A 27,181-nucleotide genomic window follows, 5' to 3' on the forward strand; every position below is an offset into this window, starting at 1 on the left:
CCCCTTAAGAGACACGGTGGCCAGTGCACCCAGCCCAAGGATGCCCCACTTGGGGTGAAAGAGGTCTCAGTCTTCACTGCTGCCACACATGACTTTATTTAAGCCCCGTGCACAGCCTAGACACGTAAAGAGGACAAAGGGGAAAGCACATGGGCCCTGGGGCTGCTAAGGGGGGGTCCCAGGGCATCTTCACCCAGTCCAGCCCCTACCCCTCCCATGCCCCAGGGGGCCCTTTGGGAGCAGCCCAAGATGCAGCTCAGGCAGCAGGGGTCCTGCCCCTCTCAGGCTGGAGAACAGGACTGGGCCTGCCAAGGTGCCCACCACACATTGCTCAGCCAGCAGTCTGGGGAGGCCACTGGGCTGGAGCCAGTGCAGTGCCAGGCAGCTCCCACTCCTGGACGGTCTGGGGTCTGCCCCCTGGTTTCTCTTCCTGTCCATACGGCATGGGGCTAGGATCCTGCCCTCTGCTGACACCCCCCACACCCCACCTGGAAGTCTCTGCTCCTTAGGCCAAGCTGCCTGCACAGCAGGGATGGATGGTGGGGACAGCAGTCACTGCAGGGCCAGGGCTTGGTGACAGGAAGCAGAGACAGTGCCGAGCGGCCCAGGTAGGGCAGGATGGCCCCACCACAACACAGCAGGGACAGCATACAGACAGCAACTCCCCAGGCTTGGGGGTAACCCACGGGGAGGGGAAGGCAAGGTGGGCAGGGACAGCCACCGGGGCCTTGACCCTGAGGCACAGACGAGCAGAGCGTCCTCAGATGGCTGTGAGTTTAACAGCAGAGCAACTCACAGCTCCTGCCCCCGCCCCTGGCGGCAGCTCCCCTAAGGCAGGACCAGGGCCAGTCCAGCAGGGAGACGTTAAGAACCCATGCCCAACAGGCAACACACCGCCATGCACCCACACAGCACACACTCAGGACGACATGACACATGAGACAAAGACTCTCCATGCCTCCGACCAGAGTCCTGTCTGAAGAAAGGGCTGGGCTGTAGCTCAGTTCGTCCAAGCCCCTTCCCCAAGCCGTTGTCCAGGTTGAGGGACAGGAGAGGCTGGCTTCCCATCTAGACCTTGTACAGCGTCTGCAGCAGGTTGTGACGGGCAAAGGAGCAGGCTTCCAGGGCACCATTGGGCCTGAGGGGAAAGAAGGGTCAGCAAGGGGGCAGGCACCCAAGGCCCCAGGAGCTCAGGCTCCAGCCCAGCCTGGCTCCCACCTGTGAAGCGGGACGTGGGGACCACCAGTTGAGGCTTGAACCACACCCAACTCAATTTTCTAATCTCACGAGGACTTTGCAAGGGAGACATTAGTTCTCTGCTGTCTGTACATCTGGGAGTGGGGAGTGCAGGAGGCTGAGAGAGGTGGGTAACACCGGGCCAGGAAGCACGTCTGCTCAGGTGGGAAGCTGGGTGTTTTCTTTCTACCAGCAGGGAGCCCTCAGGGGCCACGAGTGCCCCACCTGAGCCCTCCCATGGAGATCATCAGCCTCACTGCAGGGGAAGACACCAGGTAATGGTGGAGGAGAGGGGAGACAGACACCTGGCAAGTGTAAGGTAGAACCAGCACCAAGGACACCTCTGACCCAGAGCCCCTTGGACCAGGCAGGGCTTGGGATCCCAGACAACTGGCAGGGGGCTGAGGGTGGGGAATCATGCATGCCACCACACACCCTGTCATCTGAGGGACAGGGGGCGTTTTTTTTTAAAATGGGCACAGAGCGAGGGCTGGGCTGGGGGTGGGCAACCTACAAGAGAGACAAGGACGAGGGCGTCTCCTCACAGGCCATGCCCTGCTGAGGGCAGCGTGGGGACGGCGGGAAAGTGACAGGAAGCTGGGCTTTGTCAGCGGGTGGAAGGTAGAGGCCATGGCCACCATCTGTAGACACTCTAGGCAGCATGGACTAAGCCCGGGGGCTGAGGAGTGTTACCCGCTGTGGGCACAGGCTTGGGGAGGGTGGGCCTTGTGGGGGTGAGCGGGGAGGCTGCAGTCAGTCTGTGGCCACAACGCTGACAGAAGTGGACTGGTCAGGTTTGCTTTCAAAAGCTCATCCAGCTGCTGGGGAGGGTGTGGCAGTGGACGTGTGGGTGAGAGAGGGTGAGGCCTGACCAAGGAGGCAGTGCTCCATGGATAAAAACACAACACAGCACTGGGTGCTGAAGGCCGGTGGACGTCCACACTGTCTGTGCCGGCTTCCACTCACTGCCCTCCCCACAGCCTCCATGTGCCCTGACTGCAACCAGCTGGCGCTAGGCACATGGCCTGAGCCCATCTCCATTCTGGACTGCCCAAGGTCGGGGGCGGTGGTCAATCTCGCTCAACGTCTCAGTTGGGCAAATGGGGAGACTGAGGTTGGCTGGGGGTCACACAAGGCCTCAGGGAGGGCACAAGGGACAAACCTCCCGACCCACCTCTGGTGGGGCCCCAGGGTCTGGAGGTTTCATGCTACTCAGCTGTGGCCAGTGCCCACCAATGCCCCAGGACCCTCCAGGGCAAGGCAAGGCTTCCAGGTCTCTGGGTACCTTGGCAGCTCCCAGAGCAAAGGGTGTCCCCAGGGCCAGGACTGTGGCTGCAGAAGGCGGACACAAACAGGCCCCTGTGGCCTTGGTGGCGGTGGGGAAGGATACTGAACTGTTCCCGGAGACCACACCGAGCACGGGACCTAGATCAGCACGCTCAGGTCTGGACAATGGCCTGGCCTCTGACTAGTGTCTGTCTGCGGAAAACTCCTTAACCAACCCGGGGGCTAGTGTCCTCATCTGGAAAGTGGAGACTATTACAGTCTTCTGTTCCTCACAAGGAAGACAGTCCCTGAGCCCCACGTCCTCAGCTGGGCAAATAGCGGGGAGACCTCACAAGGTGGCAGAAAGACTTAGCATAGCTACCGCGAGCCTGGGAGGCCTGTAGGCCTCTCATAAGCCTGATGTCAGATGGGCTAGAGCTCCTGGAACAGGCTCCTCTTGACCAGGCCAGCCAAGTGCCTGAGCACACAAACCGGCCAGTGATGTCGAGGTGGGCACACTCACTTGGTCACGAACGCCAGCAGCAGGGGAGCAAGGGCCTTGGGGAAGTAGTCCTGCTGCACCATGTGGTTCAGAGCCATCAGGGGGCCGTACAAGTTGGCAATGGCCTTGACCTTGTCTTCACTCTGCAAGGAGAACAAAGCAGATGGCTTTAAGGGAGAGCTTTACAGTCACCTGGAGGCCCTGGTGTCCAGCATCCACACCTGCTGACAGTGTCCCTTGTTCGAAGTTAAGCTGAGTCAGTGCGCCACAGGGACACAGTGTGGGCGACAGGCCCCAGAAAGACTTGAGGTCTCGGGTGGGGTAGGCATGGCAAGGACGGAGCACCTCTGGTCCACTTTCACCCTCCCTGGTCCCCACTCCTTCCAGCCTCACCTTTAGCAGACCCATGTGGATGAGGAGCCTGGTGAGGAAGGCATTGGAGTTGAAGGAGGATGAGCTGAAGGCCTTCTTCATCAAGGCATCTGTAAGAGGTGCCCAGAAGGAGGTGAGATGTGAACACAAGTTCCAGACTGAGGGGGCAGCTGGGACCAGGGAAGAGCTCAGTCAGCCTTTGGCCCTTCTCCATCCTGGGCTCAGACATAAAACAGGCTTGGTGACACCACCCACTGTGCCCACCTAGACAGCAGGGGCAAAGATTAAGTAAGGCAGACCCCACTGGAGGAGCTTTCAGACACTTGAGTGGGTCAAGAGGTCAAGGGGGCAGTGGCTGAGGGCCTGGCTTTGGGCACTTGCTTCTGTCCTAGGCTGTTTCAGAAAACAGAACTTAGGCAACTTGGTTCCCACAAATTCCCGAGGGGGTGGGCTGCCAAGTAGCAGACCTGCAGACTACAACCTGGCCCCAAGATGCCTTGTCCAGCCTCACTTCCCACGGCCCCCACCCCACCTCAACGCTGCCAGGATAACCACCACACGCGTTTCCACTGGTTTCTACCCTTCCTGTGTGTAGGCTCCTCCTCTCCTAGCCAGATCTGGCCCACCCTTCAAGGCTCAGCCACCCTAAGTCAACAAGGTAGAAGGCGACAGGTGCTGTGACAGAGGTAACTAAGAGTGGGATAGGGGCGAGGATGTGACAGGGCGTGGCAGAGGTAGACCCAAGATCCAGAGAGGCCTCGTCAAAGATATGGGAAGAGCAGGCATCCTCCATACAGGGGACCTCCCGTCGAGCGGACTGTGTGTGCACGGGCTCAGAGGTGGAGACGAAGGCTCAGCTCTCCACCCCATCCCCAAGGGGCTCTGGCACCCAAATTCAGACTGTGTCCATGGGGCCTGCAGACACAACCATCTGGTCTCCCCAGGAAGACAGCATGGCTCGCAGCCCAGGCCTCTACCTGACATCCCTGCCCTGCACCATGAGGTGAAGAAAGACCTATGATCTAGCTATACACAGCTGTATGACTTTGGGAAAGGCCTGTAACCTCTCTGGGCATCAGCTTCCCCATCTGCAAAAAACAGAGTGGAGAGCCCCCAGGCTGCTCCAGTGCAGGACCATGGCGAGAATCCAACAGACTGGTGGCGGCAGAAGGGGCTGACAGTGGTCTATCCACGAGCACTGAACAGAGGGTGACAGACGGGTGGGGGGAGGGGGCTGACAGGGGTCTATCCACGAGCACTGAATAGAGAGTGACAGTCACCAGTAAATGTCATCCGGGGGTGCATGAGCCCTGGTGCCAGGAGAAGAACCGAGACCCCCAGGCCCTGTCTGCCCCCATTACCTACTGCGTCCTGCACAGCCATCCTCACTGTGGCTTCGTCCTTGAACACAGAAGACACCTTCAGGAAGGCAGAGACCACCTTCTCTGGATCAGATGTGTCGGTCTGAGGAGACAAGAGACAGTGGAGACTTCCTGGGCTCTGCTGCTGGCTAGAAGAGCCCCAGCCACACATGGGCTCCTGGTGGGCAGGATCTCTCACTGGGTGGGGTGCAGTCATCCACCAGAGGTCTGACAGACATACTGGTCACACACGCACATATTCTTACATTAAAGAGCAGTCGGGGGTGGCCAGCCCCCTCAGCCCCCTCTCCCAGTCCCATGTTCTACTTGTCCTTTTCTATGGCAGTTTTAGAAGTCACACCACTGGTAGGTTGCGACTGTAGTGGTTACCTGCTGGGCTATCAACAGGGAACTCTTGGGGCCCAGGCGCAGGAGCTTCTCTGGAGAGGGGAAAGCGAGGAAGGTGGAGACGTCCACGGGGGGCGGGGAGGACAGCACAGGAGCTGGTTCCTGAGAGACAGGTGGCGTGGGAGGCTCTGCTGAGCACCAAACCCCAGGTTCCTCCCTGGCTCTGCCCTTCCCCACCCCCAGAACACCCACGCCTCACTAGCCAGGCAAGGCGCGAAGTCCAGGATTCTTCCTCCCACTCAGCTCCCACTCCCAAAGGGAAGGCACAAGTCACCTCCCTAGGACTCAAAGAGCCGGCACTGCCCAGGGGGTCCTCTCCAGGACATGTGATGCCCCAGGGGACCCTGGAACCAGAGTCTAGTCTGGATAAGCACCACCAGCGGTGCCCAAAGGAAAACATAATAAGTAATGCCTAGCCATTTGCTTAACTGCTTCCATAAACTGGAAAAGAAGCCAAATGCAACATGAGCGTGGGGAGTCCTCAGTCCAACCCACAGTTTTCTAGGAGCTTTACGAGGGAACCTATGAGAGAATATGAACGCGTGAACTATGCATGGCAGCCTGACTCACCAGCCCTCCTGGTCAGGCAAGGGATACCAAATGCCCAGCTGGGTCACCGGCCCTAACACTGTCCCTCAAATCAGGGGCTGTCCCTAAAGGTGGCCAAGGTAATCCACTGGCAGGTCAGAAAAACTTATCAGAACTTTTTATTTATGCTTACTTTTTCAACTCTTATTGTTGTAGAAGTATTTACATATGTTTTATAGATATAAAGAATGCAATGGCATATATTATAATTATATAATGTTGCCTAATATTACAGTTTATAAATATTATAAATTCATAAACAGATCTATATTGGGGTAAACATAAATACAGGTAAAATATAAGTACACTGGGTGCTTTTCTCTTTTACTCATGTTGTGTGCCGCTGAGTCGATGGCAGTTCATAGCAACCCTGAAGGACACAGCAGAACTGCCCTAGGCTGTAATCTTTATGGAAGCAAATCGCCAGGTCTTTTCTCCCAAGGAGTGGCTGGTGGGTTCTAACCATCGACCTTTCAGTTGGCAGATGAGTGCTTTAACCACTGTGCCACCAGGGCTCCTTTTCACTCATAAAACCCAACCCGCTGCTGTGGAGTCAATCATGACTTGTACTGACCCTGCAGCAACCCTAAAGGACAGAGCAGAACTGCCCCATAGGGTTTCCAAGGCTGTAAATCTTTATGGAAGCAGACTGCTGCATCTTTCTCTGTGGGTTGGCTGATTCGCACACTCCTTGGTGGTGCAGCAGTTAAGAGCTCAGCTGCTAACCAAAAGGTCAGCAGTTCAAATCCACCAGCCACTCCTTGGAAACCCTACAGAGCAGTTCCACTGTCCTATAGGGTCGCTATGAGTCGGAATCAACTCGACGGCAACGGGTTTTACTCGCAGGAGCATGCAAATCATTAAAGTCTGAGACCACTGCACTATTAAGTGAATTCCACACCTCCCTGCCGCCACAAGACACTGCAGGGTCTCGCATTCAGGGGACCAGGGCTCTGATCCTGGTAAATAACGAGGAACTCACGCCACTGTTAGGGTCCAGAATCTTCCTTGAGGGTGTGGTCAACTCCTCTCCTTGCCCTTGCTGCTGTGGCTCTTCTTCCTCCTCTTCCTCTTCCTCCTCCTCCTCTTCATCTTCTTCTTCCTCCTCCTCTCCTTCCTCCTCCTCCTCGTCCTCATCATCCTCACCTTCATCATCACTGCAGAGAGGAGCCAGCTAAAGCAGACCCTCCCTGCCCAGTGGCCCATGCTGCTCAGAGGCCTGGCTCCACGAGCCCACAGACACCAGCCAGACAGGAGGCATCCTGGGAGGGGAGGGGGATCCCCTGCTCCCAGTGCAGGGGAGAGCACCTCATTCATTTTCCATCATTCAGAGAACCCCAGGTTACAGACACAGAAGAATCATCTCCTCCCTGTCCCAAGGGAGCCCCTAGTCCCTCGAGTGAGAGAAAGAAAAGGAAGAAAGATCTGCCTTCCACAGCTGGGCCCAGGGACTGGCGGGAATACCACCCAGGTGGGGTTGCCCAGGACTGAGCCACCCACGTCTTGCTGAGCACAGGAAGCTACATTTGGGGGACAGGCTGGGGGGGTGTCCCTGCCCCTGGAAGGCCATGCCATTCCCCTGAACCCTGAGCCCATCTGAGTCCCTGTTCCCAGCAACAGCTCAGGGCCGGGCACTGAGGAGGCACAACTATCTGACAAGCGAACAAAGCCGATGTGGTGATTAGAGGGCTCTCAGGAGAAAGGCTGACAGCGAAACTGACCCTCATCCGCATACCCAGGGACCTCGCTCTCTCCCACCAGTCTCTTCCTTTCTACTGCATCATTCCCGCCAGCAAAACCAAAGTGCTCTAGGGTCAGGCTTATTTTAAAAACCACCCTGAGCCCCGCCCCCTTCAAAGTGCCCACCTCCCACCCACCACCAGGACCCTCCTGTCCCGCTTCTCTGGCCCCTGTACTACCTGCCCTCACTGTGCTTCAGATCAGACCATGTGCCCTCCCTGCCTCGGCCTCCCAACTCCCCCACTCGGAAGGCGACCATTCTCAGCCCTTATGGGTTCCTCTGTTGAACACATGATAACTAAATTCCTCATCCTGTTCCTTGATCCTCTCTCCCGGCCCTACCAGCACGCAGTTCTGTTATTGCAGAAACCTTGACAGTCTCATCCTCACACCCCTAGTGACTAGCACAGTGCCTGGCACACAGCAGGCGCTCAGCTGACGTTTACAGAATGACTGAAATAATCAATGAAGGAACAGCCTGACTCCTACCTGAGGGATGCCAGCACTTTGGCCATGTTGAAGCCATCCAGAACTTCCTGAAGCTGCTCACAGCCTTCTTCTCCTAGGGTGTTGCCTGTTCATGGGAGGGAACAGAGAGTCAGGACAGGGCCCAGGGCCAGACGGGGATGGGCTCATGCTCCCCACCAGCACCAAGGCCTGCGCTAGGCCATTCCTGCCATGACTACCGTTGAGGTCCAGCTTCTCCAGCTCAGCCTTGTCCCCCACGGCCTCAGCAATGGCCAGAGCAGCATCTCTCTTGATTTCACAGAATGACAAGTTCAGCTCCTAAAAATCAGAGGAAGGGGTGGAGGCAACCAGACACCTAAGCCAGCACACCAGATCCTACCCTGAAGCCTCAGTTTCCCCAAGTAAGGATAGGGCAGGCTGTGTCCTCCAACTGGACAAAGGGGGTGGGAATAATACCAATAATAACAACGGTGCCATTACCCAGTAACTGTGCCAGGTACCAAATATGATTAAAAACCCAGTTTCAGCTAGTCGATTCCAACTCCTGGAGAACACGTGTCAGAATAGAACTGTGTGCTCCACAGGGTTTTCAATGGCTGCACTAGACCACCAGATCTTTCTTACGAGGTGCCTCTGGGTAGACTTAAACTGCCAACCTTTCAATCAGCAGCTGAGCTCATTAGCCATATGCACCACCCAAAAACCCAAACTCATTGCTGTCAAGTCTATTCTGACTCAGAGCGACCCTGCAGGACAGAACAGAACTGCCCCATAGGCTTTCCAAGGCTATAATCTTTACAGAAGCAGACTGCCACATCTTTCTCCCGTGCAGCAGCTACTGAGTTCAAACCATTGACATTTCAGTTAGCAGCCCAACACTTAACCACTGTGCCACCAGGGCTCCTCACGCACCACCCAGGGACCCCTAAATACGTTTAGACTGTACCATAATATTGCACATCACCCCTGTTCCCATTTTAGCAATGGAGAGACTGCAGCTCAGAGAGGTGAAGAGACTTGCACAGAATCAGAGCCAGGAAGTGGAAGACCTGGGATGTGAACTCCGGCCCACTTGCCTTTATAGACTAGACCCCCACCCCCAGACTCTACCATCACCAGCAGAGTCCCAAGCACGGGGAAGCCTAGCGCCCGGAGGCGAGGCAGGTCTAGGTACCTTCAGTTTGGGCAGGCCCCCACGGACGGCATCTGCAATGGCAACAGCACCTTTGGAGCGCACCAGGCAGTCCCCGAAGTTGATCACCTCCACTTGTCGCAAGGTCTTCAGGGTCTGCAGTGAGGAAGCGGGGGCCCAGGGTGAGGTGCAGGCCTCACCCCAGCCCCAATGCAAGCCCCACGGGGCCCAGCGACATCACACTCCACACCAGCCACTACACCCTGTCCTCCTCTGTATCTGGCTCCTCAGCACTTCGGCTCTGCTCACCACTTCCTTGTTGGTCTCCCAGCATCCAGCCAACCCCTGCTACACCAGAACCCTCTTCCTGAGGCACACGTGACCATGTCACACCCCTACTTAAACCCTCATAGTTCCCTGTTACTATGGAGAAAGTCTCAAGGAGGCAGCGATGCCACTAGGCTCGCCTCCCTCTCTTCATCTCCTTCAGCCCTCAAATGCACCTTGAACCCTGGTCGTTTCAGACCAGGACCCATCAGGCAGGGCCTCTCCCGAGTCTCTGGGCCTTCCCACAGGCTGCTGTCCCCTGGCCTGAAACACTCCCCACGCTCTGTCCAGAGAACATCCACTTGTCCTGTACGACTCACCTGAACGTGCCCTCTCCCAGGAAGCCTGCCCTAAGTCAGACTGGAACTGCCACCCCACAATGCACCTCTCCGCTAACATCCTTTGTGGGATCGTGCAGCCCCTTCCCACCTAGAGGCCCTGACAACCAGCCACTGCACTCAGCCCTGCACTGCAGTTCAGCCACGTCCTTCCTCCTTGAACCAGGGTCTCCTTGAAGGTGGGGACTTTGATCCAACTCTGTGTGGCCTGTGCTTGGTACAGAGCCCGGCACCAAACAGGGCCTCAATAAACAGCTGTTGAACGAATGAATGAGACAAACGGAGCTAGGGCAGTCTTGTCCCGTTCAGTCCGAGAACAACCAGCATCAACAGCTGGGGGCTACAGGAGGCAGACCCAAGCTCAGCGTGAAGGCAGTGCCAACACTCAGAGCTGCCCGAGAAGGGCATGGGCCACCTCATGATGGACGACCCGGTTCTGGTCACAGTCAGGCTGGCAGGACCCATGGGTGGCCTCAGGTAAGGAGCCTGTGAAGCCCTGGGCACCTGCTCAGGCAGCTGCTGTACCCTGCATGCCCGGGGTGCGGCCTCACCTCGGCCATGGCCACAGCCCCCTTCTCAGTGAAGGTGTTGTCATTGAGGTTGATGACCCGCAGCAGGGGGTTGATGGCGAAGGCCTGGGCCAGGGCCATGACACCGGGGTGATTGATCCCATTCTGGGGCATATGGACCTCCTCCAGAGTCCCGATGATCTGCAAGGGGCAGGAGAGAGCCATGAGCAGGGAGACCCAGCAGGCCAGCAAGCAGTGCTCCACGGCCGGCTCGGGGAGGGGCTGTGGCAGCACCAGGTGGTGGCTTGCTGGGGCTTTTCTGGGCATAGACTCGGGATTGAGCATGGGCATGACTCTGTGCCTGGGCACCCTCTGGTGTCCCTGGGAGCCCAGCACAGTATCGGGGGTCTCCCACACAAACACAGGCAGGCCAACTGAGGCCCATTACAAGCCAGGGCTTCTTAATCTTCTCTGTGCCAGGGACACTTCAGGCAGTCTGGTGAAGCCCACGGACTCCCACTGCAGAAGAATGTTTTTAAATTTTAAATTATACAGGATTACAACAGAAAACAATTAAAATGGAGCACAGCTATCAAAATATTGAAAATACGATGTGTGCTATAGCAATAGATGTATTTTTTTACGCACTGAATAACAAGGCCTAAGAGCGGTTCTATTAATTACTGCAATTCTGAGGCTGTGACGAACATAAACATTTCTATGTATTTGCGACAACGACAATTTGACATGAAAATATCCTAGATTTCTCATGCTGACAAAGCCACAGAAACTTTTAAAGTTGCTGAGGTCTATTGTCTACATTCACACTCAAAGGTTATACAGGAGAACCTGTGAAAGCCGGAACCTGTGGAAGGCAGAAACTTGTCAGAAAAAGAAAACTCAAACATTTTCCACTAATAGTGTTGGAGCCCTGGTGGTATAGTGGTTAAGAGCTCAGCTGCTAACCAAAAGGACGGCAGTTCGAATCCACCAGCTGCTCCTTGGAAATCCTATAAGACAGTTCTACTCTGTCCTATAGGGTCGCTATGAGTCCGAACCGACTCGATGGCAACTAACAAGAACAACAGAGTGTTAGAAAAGTGGTCAGACTGTACCCTGTCAAAAGCGGAAAATTTGAGGGAACACAGGCAGTCTGGTCAAGTTCTGGCGCTCACAGGTTTCAGCGTACTCTACTTCAGCCAGGTTAGTGAGGATGACGATGCAATATTTCTCCACCCCCATTTACAGACCCCTGAATTCTATCCAGACTGGGGAATGCCATGGGCCCCACTCTAAGAGCACTAGAGGATACATCAAAGGTTCAGCATCAGCACAATGTAACCTCATCCCCAGAGCCACAAGGTCAGGGGCCATGGGGAGGGGTGTGGGGAAGACATGACCGTTAAACTCCTGCAGATGCAAGGATGAGGACTAGCCCCCCTCCAGGTCCTGCTGCAGAGTGCTGAGGTGAGGAGGCAGGAGGTCTGTGCAGCATAAGGGGTTCAGGTAAAACGTCAGGCAGTTGTCCTCCGCGGGTCCCCTCTAACGGTCCATTTGGCAGTGGCTGTTCTAAGTGGCAGGGCTGTGGTGGTCTGAGCCTGAGCATGGTGACTTCTAGCAAAGTTGCCGAATGTTAAACATTCAAGTCAAGAGACGAGGGAGACAAACCCCAAAGTCTCAGCCCTGTGGTGGGCAGGGGTGGCCTCTCATGGGATCACGATCAGGGACTCAGGTGTGCCCTGGGCAGGGGGCAGAGCAGCAAGGAGGCGAGGACACCGGGTGCTTTACCACCACCCCTGGGCCTCTTGCCTGCTCCCACCCACCTCCTGGTCTCAAAGGCAAGTTCGATCTCTCCATGTCTGGGTCCTGTGCAACAGAGGCCACGGTCGCACCCCTCAGGGAGCTCTGCACAGGCCAGCCAAGCTGGGCTATACCAGCACACACACCGCTCTGGTGCCACCAGTCCTCAGTTCAGAGCGTGGGCCCTGCCGAGGCCTCACAACCTCACGGTGCTCCGTGGGGCTGCCAACCCACCGGCGGTAGGGGATCACGTGACTGCAGACACGCACTATCTCAAGTGGCTGAGCTAATAGGTTTGGGGGAGTTAACAGGCTGACGGGATGAAACGACTCCAGGTGAACAGACCTTGCTGTCTCGGCTAAGTGCGGAGCTGGACTTCCCACCCAGGACTGCTGGCCTCCCCAGGTCAGCCCACCTCAGGCACAGCAGTCAGGGTGGACAGAACAACTCACCCCAAAAGCTTCTGCCAAGGCAGTGGCTCCATCATTCTCCAGACGGTTCCTGCCAGCCACAAAGACCTTTAGGGCCAGAGGCTTGCCTTGGGCACTGGACTTGCGGTGACACTCAGTCAGAGCTGCTGCCAGGATCTGTGGAAAAAGGCAGGGCCCAACTGTGGGCAGGAGGTCCTTCTCCCCACGGGGCGGCCACGGCCTCTGAACCAGTCTTTAACATGCCACACTGCCACTGGTGGGGTGAGGAGACACAGAAAGCACAACAGTCACGCCTCATGCATGCCCAGCACCCTACCGTTTACATCTACTGCTTTTTAACTCCTGGAAAAGCTCTTTGTGCCTCAATTTCCTCAAAGTCAACAAAGCAGATGGGTAACACTGCCTTCCTCCTGGGACTGCTACACAGCAGAGACAAGGTGAGGCCAGGGAAGCTGAGGCGTTTTACAAGGTCGAAGCTCCGGCTCCCCAGCACACCTCCCTTAGGCTGGGCTGCACCTGTGCTCTGTGCTGGTGCAGCCATGTTTACAAGGGACACACAGTTTGTTGCCCAGTCAGATCAATAACTCCCTGAGCGTGCTGGTCTCTCACCTGGCTTATTTCCCAAGTCCTGGGGCAGGACTGGCTGGGGCGGGCCCTGGAGTGCCCCTGCTCTCCCTTCCACGGGGTGGACAGTGACAGACACCCCTCGGCAGGGAGGCCACTCGGCTCCTCGGCCTGGGGCACAGCAAGCGTCACCCAGGCTCCTCCTGCTAGTCTGAACGGAACCTCGCAGTTGAAAGTTCAAATCCCACATCCCACTAACTGGATCACATGAGCTGCAGGATGGGGCACTCTATTCGCCTCTCTAAGCCCAAACTGACACATCTGGAAAAATGCAGGCAGCACCCCCACCTTCAGTGTAGATGGGAAAATTAAGCTAGTGCATACAATACATCTTCAAAGATGTCTGCAGTCGACGTCAGTCTTTGTGTCCTCAGGCCTTTCCTCCCTTTTGCTGAGCAGCAGTCAGACTGTGCAGGGGTATGCATGGTGGGGGGTGAGGGATGCAGACTGGGACTCAGCATCCTTGACTCTGGGGCTGAAGGAGCCAGGATGGACCTGAGGAGAAGATCAGGGCTGGCGGCCCACAGAGCAGGCTCTGGGAAGAAGGGGCTCCTCTCTGCACCGATCAGCCGGACCCATTGGCAGGATGGGGAGGCATCCAGGGCAGGACCACTGGAAACCAAGGTGTGCTGGCACCAGGCCTCCCTGAGTGCGGGTACACACCAGGCCTTGCCCCGGGCTCTGCCAGCTGTTCTGAGGGTACGGCAGGTCTGGGGAGGCCCCAAGGACAGCTTTTGCAGAGCCAGCAGGTCAGAGTATGGATGCAGCACGGCCTCCGTGTCACCAAAGCAACATGGAAACTGGGCATGGTTGCTTGGCAACCCCACATCCACAAACTCCACCTCTTCTCCCAGTAGCCACAGGCCGCTGCCTTTGAGAGCTTTCTCCTTTGAAGAGAACAAATGACAGCCGGCCACCCAGACAGTGGGTGGCTAAGGGCCCACATGAGATGCCGGAGCACTTACTTCAGCCAGGGACAAAAGCAGCTGGGGACCGGGTAGGGTGGGGACAGGGGTGGGGGCCGCACCCACCTTGCCTCCGCCGATGCCCATGCCGCAGTTGTTGAGCTTGAGCTCATGCAGGGTGAAGCAGGCAGAGCTCTTGAGGAGGGCCTCGAAGCCGCGCACGCCATCAGGCCCGAAGGCATTGTCGCTCAAGTCCAGCTCCACCAGCTGGGCCCCGGCAGTGATAAGTCCCTCCCCAAGTGAGATCTGGGCACAGAGGAAGCCCTGTCAGTTTCACAGACACCTACGGGCACTGCTTCTGTGCCAGGCCCACTGCCCTGCCTCGGGGACCGGCAGACACAGGCCTTCCAGCAGAGTTGTCCATGCTATACACCCAGGACTGGGAAATGCAGAGGGTCCTAACTCAGCTAGGGTTGGGGCTCATGTGCATGTGGGGCGGCAGGGAAAGTTTCCTGTCTATCCATTGCTGCCAAGTCGATTCTGACTCACAGCGACCCTAAAGGACAGAGCAGAACTGCCTAGGGTTTCCAAGGCTGTAACCTATGGAAGCAGGCTGCCACATCTTTCTCCCACTGGGCAGCGGTGGGTTCGAACTGTCAACCTCCCAGCTAGCAGCTGAGCGCTTAACCACTGCACCACCAGGTCCTAGGCTTCCTGTAGGAGGTGGCATTTGAGCTCAGTCTGGATGAGAGTCAGCAGTAAAACCAGGCAGGCAGTGGCAAAAACAGGAGCAGAGACACAAAAGCTGAAACAGCAGCCTGTGTGCCTGGGAACGAGCATTCAGTAGCCTCCAGAGAGGCTTAGGCGTGGGGTTTGGCTGGTCAAGTCAGGCAAGACCCTTGCACACCAGGTCAAGAATTATGAACCTGAGCCCGACAGCAATGGACGTTGAGATGCATGAGCGGTACAGAACACGGCCCTGAACCTGAGGAGGGGAGACTGGTGGGCGGGGGAGGCAGGAGGCTGAGCAACCACCAGGACTGCAGTGCAGCAATCCAGGCCACAGTGCTGCCAGCAGACCATGGGGTGTCGGGGAGAGGACGCTGGCCCCGGGGGAGTGGATACTGCAGACGCAGATGGGTCAGCTCATGTGGAGAAGGAAGAAGAGGTACCACAAACGCCTCCAGGCTTCTGGGGGTAACCAGGCAGATGAAGTGTCTCAAGCCATGGCCTGGGAACAGATTTGGGGGGAAAATGCTGAGCTCTCCTAGGAACCACTGGGCTGGGGGTACCTGTGTCCCCAGGAGAAACAGCCAGAAAGAAGGCTCAGTCAGGTTCATGGTGGAGGGTGGGGGAGGGGAGACTATCTACCCTGCCTGGGCGAAGTGGTAGCTGAGGCAGTCTCCACTGTCCTCCCCACCACTGGATGAACAAGAAGGGACGTTCTCTGGCTCCCCACTATGCGCAGGACACCTTGGTGACCTCCCCCCTCCTGCCAAGCAGTCACAGCCACTCAAACTCTCTGTGGTCGCTCCAGCTTCCCTGCTGTGTCCTGCCGTCCCCAACCCCAAATTCTCTTCTCCCCGTCTCTAAGGCTCACTCTCGTCATTGGTAATACAGAGATAATACCTTTCTCAAAGGCGGAGGAAATAAAATGCTAAAATTTAGGTAAAACAATTTTCACAGTGAGTTCCACAGCCAAGTACATTCAAGCTCTTTTTGGATATGAAATCAGCCAACTGAGCTTACTGAACCTACATCCTAAAGCCTCGCCGCACATGGTTCTTACTCACCTTCGAGGCACAAACATTGCCTCCTGAGGACCTGCCTCCTAATCCCCTACCCAGGGAGCCTGGCCTTTGGGCCCCCATTATGGCCCCTGTCACCTCAGATGACCCTGAGTTGTTTACTAAATGGGGGCTCTTTACAAGTGAGATTGGTGCATGGGTGTCTCTGGAACCCCAGAGCTGGCCATATGAATGAAGGCCGGAGAAGGCACCCCAGCACGACCAAGTGAGGGACTCAAAAACATAAACAATCGTAACCAAGAGCCCGCACCACTGAGCCGCTGTGTGCCAGCCCTGTGCTATGAGAACACGCTGAAGGGGCTGCTTACTTTAGCCCTACTCACGTCCCCAAGCCCAGGCAAGCCACGGTCTGCTGTGTGATGCCCTCCTCCCACACTCTTCCACGTGTGCACGTACACACACACAGGCACGCACGCACACACACATACAGAGGAACGGGGAGATGGAAAACAGAGGCCAAAGGAAGCCACCCATGGTGCGAACCAAAGGAAGAGTGGTCTGGAGAAAGGGTGGGGCAGAGGAAGCTGGGGGTGACCACAACCGGCTACGTGAGATAAAGCTGTGAGGGAACAAGAACCACAGGGTGACAGGAGGGGGATGCCAGAAAGAGAAACGATAACAGAAATGATGATCCACAGTGTGAGTGACAGCACGGGCTCCAGAACCAGCCCCGGGACACCCTAGTCTCAGCTGGACTTCCTCCTATCTAGGCCCTCGTGAATCACAAGTCCTTACACTTCAGCTTCCCCCTTGTCATCTGTCCTCCCCCTGCCCTCCTGTCACGACACAGGGCAGGTGCCATGCTTGCCTGGCTTCTGTCCAACGTCTCCCGGGGCTTATCCTAGTCTCCAGAAGGAACAAGGGGTGAGAACAATCCCAGAGGTGCCTGTGGAGGGGGAAGCAGCCTCGTCCACTTACCAGGGCTGGGGGGATCTCGGACCTCAGTCTCCCTGTGAACATGTCACTCCAGTGGCATCGCTTTGGGAAGAGAAAGGAAAGAGAAGTTAGCAGGGACTCTTGGAGGTGATCTGACACCAGCGAGCTGCACATCATCTCGTGGACATGAAACTGCCATGCATCACTAGACTTCCTAGTTTGGGCTTCATCGGTAAAAAGCTGGGCCAGCTCTGGCTGAGGCTGGTGAGACCTGGAGGCCGGTCCTCAGGTTGAGGCCCCGAAGGCTGTGAACCATGAAGGGCTCAGTCTGGAAAACGCTGGATCTGGGCAACTCTCTGGTTTTCTAGGAGGGGAAAAGGCTCAGAGGAAGAGCTCTGCCCCAGGCCCCATGGCAAGGCAGCAGCCGAACTGGGTCCAAGACCCTAGCCTCCTGGCCCAGTGCTCCTTCTCAGTACCAGTTTCCCATAAAGTGTGGGCCATGGCAGCCTGTGACATGATTGAGGAACACAGAATACTGGATCCAGCCGTGAGGGAGTGACTCTGTTTTCAAGTCTCTTTCAACTTTCTGACCACCTCCAGAAGACAGCCTCAGTTTAGTGGGTCCTTCCTACTCCACTTCTTGCTCATCTGCCCTTTTTACAGAGCAGGCTGTCTCAGAGCCTGCAGGCAGCAACAATATCAAACTAGAATTTAATGTTATTTTCTTTCTTTTACTTTTAGTTACTTTGCATTTATGGCCAGCTGAAAGATGTGCCAGTCTGCTTCTGTAAAGATTTACAGCCCTGGAAACCCTATGGGGCAGCTCTACTCTGTCCTATTGGGTCGCTACGAGTCAGAATCGATTTGATGACAGAGGGTTTGGTTTTGTACTTATGGTAAGGGATACTAGTTTTCCATTTACAGAGGTGATTTTGTTTGCTTTTAAATTCTTGAAAAGTGAGCTGGATTAAAGAAAATATTAGGTAAATAATGTCACAAAGGCGGTGGCCACATGACGGAACCATTCACCACGCTAGCCAGCCACACGTGGTCTCCCAGCACACAGCCCTAACCCCCAACTCTGCCTGCTCTGCGCACCCCCAAAACAGAACCCCGGGAGCTCCAGCTCGGGTAGCTCCACTCAGGTAGCTCCAGCCTTCTCTGGGTCAAACCTAGCAATGATGGGATACACTTCACTTTCCTCTGCAGATCCAGTCCCTAAAATTTATTAACTAAACTCAGCCTTAAGTACTAGCTGGTTTTGTGAAAGAACTTCTGCGTCTTCCTAGAAGGCAAACCTCTCTGACTCACCTGGGCCTTGGCTGGATGCTCCCACGCTGCGGGCGTTGAAGTCAGCTGCGCCGGGCCTGGGGCCATGAGCAGGCACCACAGCCTGAGACAAGTCCCTTACAGCATCACAGCATCTCACCCCGGAGCTGCCCAAACCCAACTGTGATGAGCTGAGGGTCAGGTCGGCATGTGTGGGAAGCATCAGGTCTCCAGGGCACAGGCCTGGCGTCCTATCTCAACTAGAACCCTGACCTAGCAGACCCCAGGCCCCTCACTGTCCCTCTCTGCCCCCTGGCACCATAACGCTTTAGGCCTCAGCAGCAGATCTCAGAGCCAGCAGCAGAGCAGTTAAAGAGCTTGGCCTCCTATCAGGGCTCCAGGCCTAGCCTACTCCTTGTAAGATGTGTGACCCTGAGCAAATTATTTCTCCTAGCTGGGCCGACTTTTGTACGTGTCAAGACCTAACCCGTACATGTGTTGTGACCTAACCCGTGCATGTGTTGCGACCTAACCCGTGCATGTGTTGCGAGGAGATAATATCTTATCTTGCACCAGCACCATGCCCAGAATACAATGGGCCATCACCCAAGGGCAGCTCTCAGCTCTCTGGGCTCCTTCTTGCAGAGAGGCAGGCCTGAGAGGGTAGAGTAAGCCACTCGAGGTGTGAGGTCTGCAGGGTGACCGTAACACACAAGCTCTCACAGCACAAGCCCTCATGTGGCCCTCACTGTAACCTCTAAGAAGAAGGAAGAGCCCTGCTTCACCAAGAAACCCAGACTCAGAGCTGAACTTGTTCCAAGGCCTCCTAATGCAAACCAGGTGGTGGAGCTGGGGCTTGAACCCTCAATGCAAGCCACCTGCTGTGTCCTGCAGCCTCCAAGCCCAGGCCCACCTCCTCCATTCCTGTCTTCACAGTTCACCGGGGAGGGCTGAGTTCTTTTATTGGAAAACATCTCAGCTTCTGCTCAGGGAAAGGACAGGCCTACAGCAGGAGAGCAGAAACAACCACTGCCTTGGCTATGAACCTGACAATGACCTCCTTAAGGAAACAAACACAAGGGCCACTTCCTAAACTAGCTTGCAATGCTGTTTCTTCCCAGGTCTGCAGGGAAGAGCTGTTCCAGGGCAAATCCACGTTGTTTCCTCTTGGGCCCTCGCCCCTGGATCCCTTCCCTGTTCAGTGGTACCAACGCAAAGAGCAGTGGACCTGCGGTGTGAATGTGGCTCGGCCACTTACCCGCATTATGGTCTTCTCCGCCACAGTTCCCTTGATGTATAAAATGAGACAGACTCCATCACCGGGTCTGCTCTGGGGATTAAATGACACATGCAGAAGAGGCAGGCACAAGCCTAGGCCCATCCATATTAAGAGACATGCGTTCAGTCTGGAAAGCAGGTCTACCTCTCATGCCTCTTCAGAGCCTTTCATCTGCTAATACCCATTGGGCACCCCAGGGTGGGGGTATGCAGTGACACTCACCCTCAGACAGTCTAGACATGTGGCACTCCCCCATTTCTCACAGTGCATCTTGAAGGAGCGCTGCTCAGTGGAATGCTGGGATGTGCTGGCATAGAGGACTCTGAATCGCCCCTTCTGTCAGCCACAGAGGGCACCACTTAGATCTGACCTTCAAGAACAAGTTGCCGCCCAGCTGTGAGGAGTGCGGTTAGCTGGCAGCCCCCAACTGTAGAACCTTCAATCCACCATGGCATTTGCCTGCGCTGAGGCCACACTTCCTGGCGGCCCATCACCAACGACTGAGCATGGAAGGGGGACTAGGGACTGGCCATTTCTCTAACAGGCAGTCTTTGCTCCAGAGCTCCCCAGAACCACCTCCCAGTCTGAGCTCTTGCTGCCAGACCCAGCATCCTTCCCTCCTCCCAGAAGTCCTGTCAGCACTGTGACCTGAACGCTCTCCTAGTCCATTTTTGCTCCTTCACCCTTTATCTTTTACAGGTGATGCCCCAATAAACCTCTTGCACTCCTAACCCCATCTCAGTGTCTGCTTCCTGGAGAACCAAATGACATGTCATGCGGGGTGAGGGACCCTGGTCACGCTGTGGCTCTCGGGAGGCAGAGGAGCTGCTTGAGGTGACTGCCAACAGGGAAGGGGCCTGGGAGAACTGGATACAGGTTGGCCTGCTCCACTGCTGATCTCACCTTCAACTCCGATTTCTTCTCCAAGGCCTTGGCGATGACCTTGGCAGCTTCCACACCCACCGTGTTGCCCTCCAGGCGCAGAGCCTCTAAGCCATCAAAGTCTTCAATCTCTTTAATCACATCTTTAGCTACCCAAGACCAAAGGAAACAACGTTAGACTTTTGGAGTCACAGAACAGGTGAGGCAGGAGAGGGCTTAGCAACCACCTTGTCAGTCATAGACTCCAGAGCTGGTGTGCTGACCACGTGCCAGCCCTGGCTCACAGAGAAGACTCAGACAGGCACCGTCCAGCGGGGGCATAGCTATAGGCGATCCCTCTGGAAGGAGTTAGGCTCAGACAAGGGTGGTGTAACATGCTCAGGAGCCACATGAAAACGGCAACCGGTTGCTTGGGGCTGTCAGAGAAGACCTGGCTGAGTGGGTAGTGTGCAAGGAGGGCGGGAGCATACCAGGTAAAGAGGGGGAAAGGCACCGCAACCAGAGGACCAGCTCACACAATGGCTTTCCTTGTTAAATGATTCATGGGCGGGGGGTGGGGAGTTCATTTCTGTACTATTTTATTACGATGAAAAATTCCAAACAAGCAAAATAGCCCTCAAGAGAAGGTAGGTTATTCACTGGGCTACTATATACAATCACACTGATGCCATGATGACTAGTGACACAGATATTTGACTTGGAAAATATTCATGTTATAGCACCAAAATAAACAATAGTCATATCCGTGGGCTGTGTGAAAATAAGGATGTGGTTTTTACTTCTTTCAATTTTTCTGTTTTCTACAATGAACAGGTATTACTTTTATAATCAGAACAAAAAACACACAAATCACATGAAACAAAACAAAATCTAGTTTGGCTGGCAGAAGATGAAGTCAGGTGACAGGCAGTACGGAGGACGTGGAGCCTGGGACACACAGTTTGTACTTGACCTTTGGGGCTGTGAGGCCCACACAAGGGTCTTGAGAAAGGCTGTGACTTGCAACTAGTAAGGGGCTGACTACAAGCTGTCCTGGCTGGGGGACCTTCCCACATGCTGCATTCTGCCTGGAACTGTCCCCTTCGTGTTTGTACGGGAGTGCATGGTGTGATATGATCTGTACGGCAGCATCGCTTCCTCAAAAGCCCTTGCCCAACCTCCCTGACCAGGTCAAATATCTGCCCCACAGGCTGCACAGCCTCTGGGGACTGTGTCAGGGTTACAAGTGCGTGTGTTTACATGACCAATTTATCATTATATGGTGACTTATTAACACCCATATTCCTCACTGGGCCAGGAGCTCTGTGAGGGAAGGGACTGGGTCTGCCTTCGTTCACTACTATTTCTCTCAGAGATGAGCACATAATACTCATAACACTAACAACAATTTTACAGTTGACAAAAGCATTTTACAAATATTAACTCAGACATTCCCCACCACAACCTACTAAGGTAGCTAGTACTATGTCTGTTTTACAAACGAGTAAACTGAGACACATAGTGAGTGCCCATCCAAGTCACACAGCTAGCAAGTGGTGTCTGGCATCTCATTTTCCATTTCTATTTCACAACAAGGAGGGCTGGGCAGGTATGAGCCAGTCAATTTTCTCAAAGGGGAAACTAAGGTTTTAAGGAATAAAGCAACTCTGTCCAGTTCTGGGCAATGGCAGTGACAGGCTTCAGACTGGTTTTCCGTAACGGAACCTATGTGCTCCTTCCCAAACCCTTGCTTCTGTGACAGCCATGGACTTTACAAGCCCCTTACCCCAGCGGAGAAGCCCCCAGCCTCTCCCTGGCCACATTCTCCTGGGGGCCGCTCTGGAGCTGCAACTCCAGGGTCCCAGTTACCTAGGCCTCCTCTGCAGCTGGTACCCAGGGCAAGGGCTGGTGGGACCTCTCGTCCCCTTGGGAGACCCACTCCAAAAGGGTCCCCGTCTACTGCTCGGGGACGGGCCAGGTCAGCGAGGAGAGAGCACAGCTGCTTAAGGGTATGTGACTCGAGGCATCACTCGATGTGGGCTATATCGGCTACATACGTCCTCAGACCCCTAAGTCCTGTGCTTTCCACATCAGCCCTGGGGAGTCACAGCATAGCCCCAGACTGGAAGGAAAGGCACGAAAATGGAGCGAGTAGGGAGAAGCTCAGGGTTCATAAGCGGGCTTGCCTCTCTCCTCGGGTTTTCAATCCAAATGGACCGATGCATAATTTAAAGACACGATTACTCATGGAACAGGTCACGGATCGGCCCCAATCATTGCTGAATACCCAGCTGCCAGGAGGCTGTCTGGCAGTAATTTCTCCTCTCACCCCGCATGGCCTCAGGGACTAACAAGGCCTGGGTGTTGTTACTCTGCCACAGAAAGCAGAAAAGCCTTTCTTTGGTCCTGAAGTGACTTAGCAGGGAGAGGAAAGGGCCTCATTCTAATTGGCAGCCTTGTGGCCTCCTCACACAAGTGCTCGCCCTCTCCCAACTGCATCGCTCCCTCTCAGCCAAGACCAGGCTCCTCAGCAGTGTATTCAGGGCTCTCCCTGGGCCCCCGTGGGTTCCAGCAACCACCGGATTTCCTGTGCCTTAACTCCCGTTCTCCCTGCCTGGAGTGACCCTGCTCCCTCCAATCCTCCTTCAGGGACAGTTCAAATGCCCCCTCACCCACACAGACTTCCCCCGCCTCATTCCCAGAGCCCTCTGCTCATGTCTCTGAGCATGTTTCCCATTTGGCCTCCGGTTAGTTACGTGGCTACCTCATTCCTACTCCAGGTTAGGAACTCCCTAAAGGCTGGGGCTGTCACTGGGCAACTCTGGTAACCTACGAAAGAAGGTACCCTATGGAGACTGCGCTGGTGAAATGAAGAGGTTATCAGCATGGACTTTAGAGCCAAACAAACTGGACTTCTAATCCCAGCTCCCCAACTTACAGCTGTGCCCCCAGACGAGTCATTTTACTTCCCTGAGCCTCAGTTTCTCAAACTACGAAACAGAAAAGAAACCTATTTCGAGGGCTTTTGTGAGGATAAACTGAGGTACTTTTTGTACGGCACCTAACACCCTGCCTGACAGAGTAAGTGCTCATGAAATGGGCTCTAAAAGCAAGTCTGTGTTTACTGAACTGATAAGAATTTCCACTTCACAGGAGCAGAGGCTCAGCTGGACCTGTGAAAATCCTGGCTTTGCTATTTACCAGCTGTGTGACCTTCAGCAAGCTACTTAAGTCTCCTCCTCGTTTATAACATGGCAGTCTTTTTCGTCATTTGTAACATGGCAACATTTCCACCTACACCCCCAGGACTGATGTAAGGATCAAAGTGGTTGAAGCACAGGGAGGCATCTATATATTTTCAGGCCCCAGAGAGACTGGGAATGTGCATCACCATGCACCCAGCAACCCAAGGACTCCCACCTGGGAGAGGCGAGAAGCCCCACTGTGCACTGATACCCAGGCAAGCCCAGGCCAGCTTCCCTGGTTGAGCCAGAGCCCTGAGGGGCCTCCCAAGCACTGACATAGGCACCTTCACTTCCAGACACCAGGGAATTCTGGGCTGGTTGGTGCCAGGCATGCTTTGGCCAGGGATGGAAAGACAGGGTCTGCACTCTGGTCCCTAGTTCTCTGCAGTCCCAGAGACCTGTGTGCCCACAGGGGCATCCAGTCCTCTCTCCCTCTCCACAGAGGCCTGGGATGGTTGTTTTAATGCAACCTCAGGAGTGTCTCAGCTCTGGGGAAGGTGGCAGATATTCCCAGAGCCACCAGGTGCCATGGGGGAGGAAACAGCACTGGATCTGAAGTCAGAAGGCAGGGGCTAAATCTTGGGACTGCCACTAGCTGTGCCCCTCATTACCATCATCTCCTTCTTAGAGCTAAAGGGCCTTTCCCATCTACCAGCCTAAGCGACAACTGGCAAGGATGCCCAATGCTAGGACATGGACAGGCAGGGAAGCCAGCGTGCGCTCCAGGCAGACCACTGACATCCATGAGCCTCATCATTAGGATAGGCCCAACAACACATACCTCAGACAGCCTGTGGGATGAGTGATGGGGATAACGGAGCTAGAAGAGTATGAGCCCAGTGAGCGTTCATTAGCATACCCTTCCCTCCCAGCCCACGCATTCACTCACCATCTTCTGCAGTGTTGAGTTTGAGGCTCTTGCCCTTGAAACTCAGCTGTCCCCCGGCCACCTGGGTTTTGGCCAGCGTCTCCGCCAGTTTGGCAATGTCTTCGGAGGCCATGCTGGCCACGCTGGCGGGCTCCCCTGGAGATCTGCAAACTGAGAAGGCACAAGTAGCACTAAGAAGGGAGTCTCCTGAGGCCGCTGCTTGAAGGGACAGGATAGGACATCAGCCATCTCAGGGACCTGACCCCATCTCCCCCTCCTATGGAGACCCCAGGAGCTAAAGCACCGGGAGAAATGAAAACAGCATTAGAGAAGTAACAGTTCTAGAAAAGTGGAGGAGGCAGCAAAGAAACAGAAATATCACATCTTAGCCGCTGAAGAGTTGTCACCTCACTACAAGTCCTCCTCTGCCTATTTGCCCAGCTGGGGCCACCTGGCAAAGCCATGTGATCTGCCCCTGTCCTGGGCCCCCAGTGAATGGCAGCTGAGTCCCAGACCAAGGGCTGCAGAGCCTGCCCCAAGCACACACCCGCCTCATCATCTTGGCTGCTGTCTGTTTGAGGGTCCCGTTCCTCAAACAGAACACAGATGGCTAAGGGATCCAGGTCATCCATCCCAAAGAATGCCCCACCACCCACGCTGGCATGACTCTGGGGGTGGGGCACAGGGGTAGGCCCAATGCACGCCTGGTTTCAACCTTGGCCAGGAGACTGGGCAACCCATGGTGGCTGGGCCTCAGGGGTTCCTAGGAGACCAGAGCGCTCTACATCACAACAGCCATCATCACAATAGGCTAGGGACACAGTTGCTGGAAAAAGGAGCCTCCAGCCTGGAGCTCAGGAGACTGGCAGAAAGGACAACTCCACTTCCCCAAATAAGAAATGACAGGTAATCAAGGGGAACCAAGGAAGAGAGCTGATACAGGAGACAGAATTAGGAGGTGCCTATTGAGAGACTCCTACCCAGAACTCCTCCCCCAATCTACTCATCCTCAAGACACAGATATAAGAACCCCCCAATCCTCCCACTCCCCCAGGCTTTCTCCAGGCTCAAAGAGCTGCTTCCCACTCCTTTCTCCTGATCTGAATCCTCATTACCCTGGTTTATCTGTGTCTGCTTGTCTTTATCAAATAAATTCAGTTTATTCTTCTGGATTTAAGCATCCACTCATTTATTCAACAAACATTTATGGATTACTACTCTGTGTTAAAAGGAGACCTGGTGGCACAGTGGTTAAGCACTCAGCTGCTAACCAAAAGGTCAGCAGTGGTTCGAAGCCAGGCTCTGCAGGAGAAAGATGTGTGGTAGTTGGCTTCCGTAAAGATTACAGTGCTGAAAACGCTATGAGGTGGTTCAACTCTATCCTATACAGTTGCTATGAATTGGAATTGACTCCATGGCAACTTTATTTTTTTTTTAACTCTGTATTGGACATGGTTCCAGGTACCAAGAGGACAGCAGTGAATAAGAGGCAGAAAGTCTGCCCTTGTAAAGCATATATTCTAAATAAGACATTTAGTATGTTAGTGATAAGAAAAAACAAGGAAGCGAGTAAGTAGTATTTTTGCAATTTAAAGCACAATGGTTAGGGAAGGTATTGTTAGGAAAAAACAATTAAATACGATCTGAAGGCTAGAGGGATTGCACCCTGCAGATATCTGGGGGAAAAGCATTCCTGCAAAGGGAACAGCAAACACAAAGGCTCTTGGGGGGCGAGGGAGAGAGGGGTGTTAGAGGAACTGCAAGGAGGCTCTTGGGGCTGAGCAGTGAGGGAGGGAGACAGGAGGTAAGAACAGGAGGTCCAAGTCACAAAGGCCACGGACTGTGGTTCTTGGACTGTGGTTCTTACTCCAAGTCACAAAAACCACTGGGAGTTTCTAGCAGAGAAACATGAGGGACACGATGTGACCTTCCATACGTTTTGACAGGATCACTCTATCTGCGGTTTAGGGCCTGGCCTTTAGAAGACGTTCAAAGAATGTCTGGCTGAAATTGAAAAAAAATTACCACCACCACCTCTTGCAGTGCTGAGATGGGGCAATTTGAGGCTGGAAGCTTGGTGGTGGGGCTTTCAGATGGAACAGGGACACAGAACTTCTCAGCTGGAAGGGGGCTCACTTCCAAGTCAGTCGACCCCTCCCATCCATTCTAAAGACGGAAAAGAAAAAAAAATGGAAGCACAGAGAGGTGAATTGATTTGTTCAAGGTCAGCAAGGGGTCAGCAGCATAGCCGAAACCAACAGTAAATACGAAAACAGCTGCCTTCCTTCTCGGCGAGTGCACAGGGACTTTCTCAGGTGCACATGCATCGCTCACGCAAAAGCGCTAGCAGTGACTCACACCGATCCCCGGGGGCTGCATCGCCCTCCACGGGGCGTGGGCCTATGGGGAGGCAGCGACGGGGGAGCGACGCACGAAAGCAGGCCTTCAATGACAGGCGAGCAGCATGGGAGCCCCACCCGGGATCCTAGCGGACACGCACTACCTCCAGCTGCCACCGACGCCACTGCTGGCAGCTGCGGGCTGGACGCCTCGGGAGAGTCGGACATCCTCTCTGAGTCTCAGCTTCCCCCTTTGTGAAAGGGGCCAGCGCCCCCCGCCCCACCTCACCTCTGCGCTTGGCCGTCGCCAGCGCGAAAGAGAGGACCGAGTGGGTACCACACTGTCCTCGCCTAGTTCCAAGGCCGCCCTGTCGCCCCTCTCCCATCCCAAGCAGGTGACTGGGAAAGGAAATGAGCCCCGACCCTACCGTAAACAGGCGGCGCCGCCGTGTGAGGCGACCCGAGCGCGCGCGTCAGCCCGGCGGGGCTGGGACGGATTTAGGGTCCGGGTCAGGTCAGGTCGGGGTCGCCGCCTCTAAGTCCTGGGGTCTCGATGCCCAGCCCGCTCGTCCGTCCGCTCTCCCAGAGCTTCTCGCCACTCACGTCTCCGACACCACCTGCTCCCCACA

At 55.1% G+C, this 27,181-nt stretch overlaps 1 protein-coding gene across 3 annotated transcripts; it reads right to left on the reverse strand.

Moving 5' to 3' along the window:
• Window positions 1-108: 108 nt before the first annotated feature.
• On the reverse strand, window positions 109-27,181 carry RANGAP1 (Ran GTPase activating protein 1). 3 transcript variants are annotated; one of them, XM_023729078.1, is made up of 16 exons: window positions 26,248-26,653; window positions 24,235-24,384; window positions 20,143-20,270; window positions 16,734-16,793; window positions 14,134-14,313; window positions 12,500-12,634; window positions 10,290-10,448; window positions 9,116-9,229; window positions 8,160-8,259; window positions 7,963-8,047; window positions 6,716-6,890; window positions 5,128-5,247; window positions 4,738-4,840; window positions 3,398-3,486; window positions 3,026-3,147; window positions 109-1,138 (listed from the first exon to the last, which is right to left on the reverse strand). In XM_023729078.1, the coding sequence occupies exons 2-16, from the start codon at window positions 24,344-24,346 to the stop codon at window positions 1,069-1,071; spliced, it is 1,752 nt and encodes a 583-aa protein (XP_023584846.1). In that variant the 5' UTR covers window positions 24,347-24,384; window positions 26,248-26,653; the 3' UTR covers window positions 109-1,068. The 3 variants fall into 3 exon arrangements, with proteins under 3 accessions (XP_023584846.1, XP_023584847.1, XP_004373953.1); XM_023729079.1 differs by lacking the exons at window positions 5,128-5,247; window positions 26,248-26,653 and adding an exon at window positions 26,981-27,181; XM_004373896.2 differs by lacking the exon at window positions 26,248-26,653 and having other exon boundaries at window positions 24,235-26,107.

This window comes from Trichechus manatus, unplaced genomic scaffold, assembly GCF_000243295.1.
Source record: "Trichechus manatus latirostris isolate Lorelei unplaced genomic scaffold, TriManLat1.0 scaffold00027, whole genome shotgun sequence".
Lineage (NCBI taxonomy): Eukaryota > Metazoa > Chordata > Mammalia > Sirenia > Trichechidae > Trichechus > Trichechus manatus.

Excerpts from the sequence above, each read along its gene's own strand:
- RANGAP1 (XM_023729078.1), bottom strand. The coding sequence starts at position 24,346 with ATGGCCTCCGAAGACATTGCCAAACTGGCGGAGACGCTGGCCAAAACC. Across the intron at positions 16,794-20,142 it reads AGAAGAAATCGGAGTTGAAG|CGATGCCACTGGAGTGACAT; the intron begins GTGAGATCAGCA and ends CTCTTCCCAAAG. Across the intron at positions 4,841-5,127 it reads CCCTGTTGATAGCCCAGCAG|ACCGACACATCTGATCCAGA; the intron begins GTAACCACTACA and ends TTGTCTCCTCAG.